Source organism: Ascidiella aspersa, chromosome 1 (genome assembly GCF_963924565.1).
Source record: "Ascidiella aspersa chromosome 1, kaAscAspe10.2, whole genome shotgun sequence".
Taxonomy (NCBI): domain Eukaryota; kingdom Metazoa; phylum Chordata; class Ascidiacea; order Phlebobranchia; family Ascidiidae; genus Ascidiella; species Ascidiella aspersa.
In genome coordinates, this window is record NC_139447.1 from 29,898,255 (window position 1) to 29,903,644 (window position 5,390).

Below are 5,390 nucleotides of genomic sequence, written 5' to 3' on the forward strand. Positions count from 1 at the left end.
CGCGTAGGTTCTTGCAAACGGGCAAGGGGTCGCGACAACAACAGTTTGGAACCACCGGTAGAATATTAAGGCTTTTTAGTTTTTGAGGTATTTGCGACCAATATCTGTCAACTCGCAACAGTTGCGCATGTGGTAGCTTTATTTCAAAGCAGTATAGTCATCGTAACAGTTGGTTTAAATCCACGTCAATATGGCTCGGCAACCTACGGCCCGCGGGCCGCACCAATGTAATTAATCCGCCGCCTTTTCGACCAACTAGACACGAGTATATTTCAAATACTTTTTGAATATTTTAACTATACGTAAGTGCGAAAAATTTTCGCACTTTGCGCGAATTGTCGTTCTACGGTCGGTTTGTTTAGGCTACGTTTTGATGCTGTGTTTGCAATAAAGCGCAGCGCTTTTTTATACCATTGCGCCGTAAGGTTGGCGAATGCGTCGCGGACAAACAGAAAACGTATTTAAAAATGTCGGACATATATTTTTTAACATTTTTTTATTTTCGGCGATGTAATAAAAACTTGCAACAAATTAAAATAAGAATGTCAGTATACCAAAAAACGAATCGCGATCGCTTCGCTCGCAAGGGTGCGCCCAGAATTAAAAAGGTTAACAAATACTGAACTAGATTAACTATTAAGGTTATCGCGTTTCCTAAAGGTAGTTTTATAACGCTTTTCATTATAGTAGTATGGATGACGACGTGTGGACTCAAATTTTAAACCAAACAAACGCCTTTTTTCGCGCTTTACGCCAACACGTTATTGCCTCCTTGAATGTAATTAAACACGTTTTTAAGTGCAAAAATGATCCGAGGCCCGCCTGATTCACAGTTGTTCTAAGATTTTATTAATACAATTCTTGTTTAACATTTTGTTCTGCCCGCAGAAAACTTAAGTTTGGTTTTGGCCCGCGACAAGAAAAAGGTTGCCGACCTGTCCTGTTCTAGATTAAAAAATTGACTTAAATATAAGCGGTATAGTGAGTCCCTATTCTTTTTAACCGAATATAGAAATCTAATGTTTTTGCAATACTCCTTATTTTTTGTTTTTGTTGTATTCGTGTCATATCTTACTAGGCTATGCTATATACAGCCTTCCAAGTGAACAGTGACATGAAACTAATATTTTGTTTCGGAAAAGTCGAAACATAAAACAGCGTGACACATTATAGTTAATTCCTAAATGGCAAGATCGGCTTTGGATTGTGATGTCACATTATTTTTATAATCGCATAGTTATATGTATTATGTATAGGATATTAGCACGCGAAGAAGCCTGTACAACTCAAGATTGTAAAAGGGTCGCCACAAGCTAAAAAAAACCTCCGGCCGCATATTAAGGTTTATAAAACCATTGTAATGGACATGTAATGTTTTCGAGCGAGCTCGTTCGCTATTATGAAGCATATTTGCAGTATTGATGCCCGAAGGGCGAAAAAAATTCTTCTATTTGATTTAAAAACAATTTAAAAGGAAACGTGACATTATTGGCACATCAAAAGATTTTGCATAATTGCAATTTAAAGAGTTTATGAGTAGCGCGATGAAAATGTCATAATATATAGAGCGCATAGGGGCTGAATATTTTTTAAAGTGAGCAGTGTTAAACCTGTGAATTTATCAAGCCTGTAGCCTACACCTAACCGAATCAGTCGATGAATGATGCGAGCAATGCCAGGCCATGAAAACAACTAGCCTGCGGTGAGATTCAAACTCACGACCTCGGCCTGGCATGCATCATTGATCGACGGTTTGGTTACTCCAGTGGTTCTCAATCGGGGTGCCGCGGCACTCTGGGGTGTCATTTTTAACGCTCAAGGGTGCCTAGAGATATTTCAAATTCTTAAGGATACCAAATTTTGCTCTATTGGTAAGCTGCTTAATACAATTTTTTGTGTACGATAAAAGTACCAAAAATTAAAAAGATTTTCAATCTTGTTGCACAGTTAATGTACTTTGTTAATCTCGTTTATTCTGGTTACAATTAACCACTCAGCAAAATACGAGCAAGGGTGCCGCGAACTATTTATAATTCATGTAGGGTGCCGCAAGCCAAAAAAGGCTGGGAACCAATGGGTTGGTCGATTGTAGGTCGCTGTTTTATGACGAGTAAGCCGTAATCGTTGATCAAAACACGACTCCAGAAGGGCTGGATCACAGTGGTTGAATACGTATATTTATCGTGCATTCATCGGCTATTTGTGCTTTCACGAGACAGAATGCACTTTCCATTCTATGACTTTTAATATTAGTGTGTTTATATTGGCTAGCCGACTGACGTGTATTAGGGGTGATTGATAATAAGGTATGATATTACTGCACAACATTATATGCTTGCTGCACATGGTTCAATTTCGTTACATAACCTGTGTAGAATATTTTTCATTTTTGCCGCTTTGTAACATTTTGTGTTGTACAGGTCTGCTTTGAATTTTGCTTTTGCACGGTGCTGCTTAAAATGCGGTGATTCTGTGAAAAGATTCGACGTTGGGAGTTGCAGACTGGCACACGTTGAGAAAACACATGTTTTATTTTCACATTGCGGTAATTTATGAGTTCATGGAATAAGCTGCTAAACGAAGAAATAACACAAGATTTGAAATACTTCGCGTATCGTTCGCTAATATTCGTGGCAGATATAGATAAAGGACTACCGATTAAGCAGTGTCAGCCGGGTACAGTCAAATATCTAGAACAGGTTTTAGGTACGGACTAAGGACGTATCTTTAACAAGTGAAATTTATTGAGTTAGTAATGTACTTTCAATAATGAACGTTGCAAATGAAAATTCTTATTGTAACAGACGTTTGTCTATGAAAACACAGATCTCATAACGTTTTTTTCCACCGTGAATTCTAACTGTTTTACTGTTTTATAAAAAATATACATATATTGCCATGAAGCATTAAAATTACTTATAAACCGCAGAGATGGATGTTAAAGAAAACCTAGGATACTATGAGAAGCGCCTCTGTTTGCTTTTGTTTTTGTCCTCGATTCCCAATGGGTTTACAACCCTGCAAGTTCTTGTCACTCAATTCACACCCACCCATAGATGCGACGTTTTAAAAGGAATGAGTGCTCAACTACCTAGCCTTGAATATATCAATCAAAGTAAAACTGATCCACTGGATGAAATTCTTAACTTGACAATACCATGGGAAAAAACATCAGCAAAAACTTGGTCAAGAAGCAAATGTTTCCAGTTCGAATCTTTCAACATTTCCCAAGAAAATCAAACAACGGTTCCTTGCGTTTCGATGCACTACGAAGGAATTGAAGTTTCAGCAGTTACCGAATTTAACCTCGTATGCGATAGAGCGTGGATGAGGCCTGTTCTTACTATGATTCAATTCGCCGGAATGACGGTCGGATGCTTAATTAGTGGATATCTCGGCGATAGATTTGGAAGACGTCCAGTATTTCTTGTATTTACTGCGTGGCAGTTTATCGCACTTCTTATGTTGAGCTTTGCACCCGAGGTTTGGTCCTACGCATTCCTGTTTCTACTATGCGGTACAGCGAACCTAATTAACTACAACATTGCTTCTGTCATAGGATCTGAGATGACAACAAAGAAATATCGCCTTAGAATGTATTTTCTCCTTCTCATGGGATATGCTGTCGGCTACATGATGATGTCACCACTAGCCTACTGGTTGCGTAATTGGCGATGGTTTTTACGATTCTGTGGATTAACTGGTCTTCTCTATATTCCTTACTTCTGGTTAATTGACGAAACACCACGCTGGTTGCTTGCCACTGGTAGGGTGAGTGAGGCCGAAAAGATTTTAGTCAAGATCGCCAGGATTAACTGTCATTGTGAAAGTAGTGTTGATTCCCTTTCTCAAGAGTCCCAGAAAACTTTCACAGCTATTCAAACCATTGTTAAAATTGCGAAGGAGCCAATATTGCTGTTGAGGTTGGCTATTTCGATTTTCTTGTGGTTTACCTTAGGTTTAATGTATTATGCTTTGGCCTTCAATACAAATAACCTTAGTGGAAATCGATTTTTAAATATATTTTTATCGAGCTTAACGGAAGTGGGTGGTGGTCTTCTTTTCTTAGTGTGCGAACAAAAGCTAGGACGAGTCAACACTTACATTTTGCCAACAACACTTTTTGGACTTTCCATGATTTTAACTTGCTTCGTTCCACAAAACCAAATTACAATTCTTATATCGCTCAACATGTTTGTAAAGCTCACGGTATCCACATCTTACGGAATCGTGTATTCACATGTCATGGAAATGTTTCCAACTAAGGTACGGCAAACGGTTCTGTCTATCGTTATTTTGGGATCACGAGTTGGTGCCATTCTGGCACCTATTCTGATTTACGTCGGCGAAGAAGGCGACATTTTAACCCCAAGCTTAATCGTGGCCAGTCTAGCTTTGCTAGCCGCTTTCTGCTCTGCGTTCCTCCCGGAAACCAAAGGAATCCCGCTGGCTCAAAGCGTCGAAGAAGCAAAGGCGCTTACAAGAAGGCGATGGTGCGTCACACGGCTGTTTACGAGGAAAGCTACTTTGGAGAGGCAAGGGAAATTACACACGCTTGATGCAGCCATCGAGAACCGTAACTGAGGCCAAGAATTTTCTGGTCTGTTTGTTGACAAAAAAGTATTTGTGTTGCTTATTCTATTTGTGCTTTGCCATGTTTTGTGTCTCATCCACTTGCTATCATTATTCGTGCTTTAAAATCCGTTGTTTATATGAATAAAAAATAGATTATTAAACACCCAAAGCTCTTTGTGCTTGATTTTGTATGGTTCTGTTAATAGAATTGTTATACCCATTCAAAAACTGAATAATATTGGCCTGCGGTAATTTTGCCAAAATAAGTTTGTTTATCCACTTGCACTACCCAAAAACTATTAGGGCGTACCGGTTTTAGCAACTATACCTCATAAGTTGCAACAATGAAATTTAGATGGCCCTGCTAATAACAAAACACCAGTTTTTATTTGTTTTAATAGTCCAATATATGAAATATTTTGAAAAATAATGTTTGATATTTGTTCAATTGTATTTACCTGTGACGTACAGAAAATATAAAAGGCCTGACGTGGGCATTCCTGTGATGCGATATTGTTCCTTGGGTAATGGGGCAAACCAAATGGTGGAAAATTGTACCTTTCACATAATAATTGAGGTTCAAGTTATACTTATTTGATAGTGACGTATTTTTCAGTCCATTTGGCTACTGGCATTTCGGCGATTTCCGTTCTTTCTGGATCTGCCAATATAGCTACTTAAGGCTAAAATGCAAAGACTTTCGATGATACGATTAACTTATCTCCTTTAAGTTTTTGTATATTGTAAAGGCCAGAGAATGTTTGGAAAACTCTTTAACTCTTTCTGGCATCTAAGCACGCTTGGAAATGGCAAAC

At 38.5% G+C, this 5,390-nt stretch overlaps 1 protein-coding gene across 1 annotated transcript; it reads left to right on the forward strand.

The window, feature by feature from the left end:
• Window positions 1-2,931: 2,931 nt before the first annotated feature.
• Window positions 2,932-4,584, forward strand: LOC146169672 (solute carrier family 22 member 4-like). The gene is made up of 2 exons (XM_083386862.1): window positions 2,932-3,888; window positions 4,204-4,584. Exons 1-2 carry the CDS (start codon window positions 2,932-2,934, stop codon window positions 4,582-4,584), a joined length of 1,338 nt encoding a protein of 445 aa, XP_083242988.1.
• Window positions 4,585-5,390: the final 806 nt, after the last annotated feature.

What these genes read in the sequence shown, in the direction of transcription:
- LOC146169672 (XM_083386862.1), top strand. Translation starts at nt 2,932, where the DNA reads ATGGATGTTAAAGAAAACCTAGGATACTATGAGAAGCGCCTCTGTTTG. An exon ending in TCACAGCTATTCAAACCATT is followed by an intron (nt 3,889 to 4,203) that starts GTTAAAATTGCG and finishes ATGTTTGTAAAG; the next exon opens with CTCACGGTATCCACATCTTA.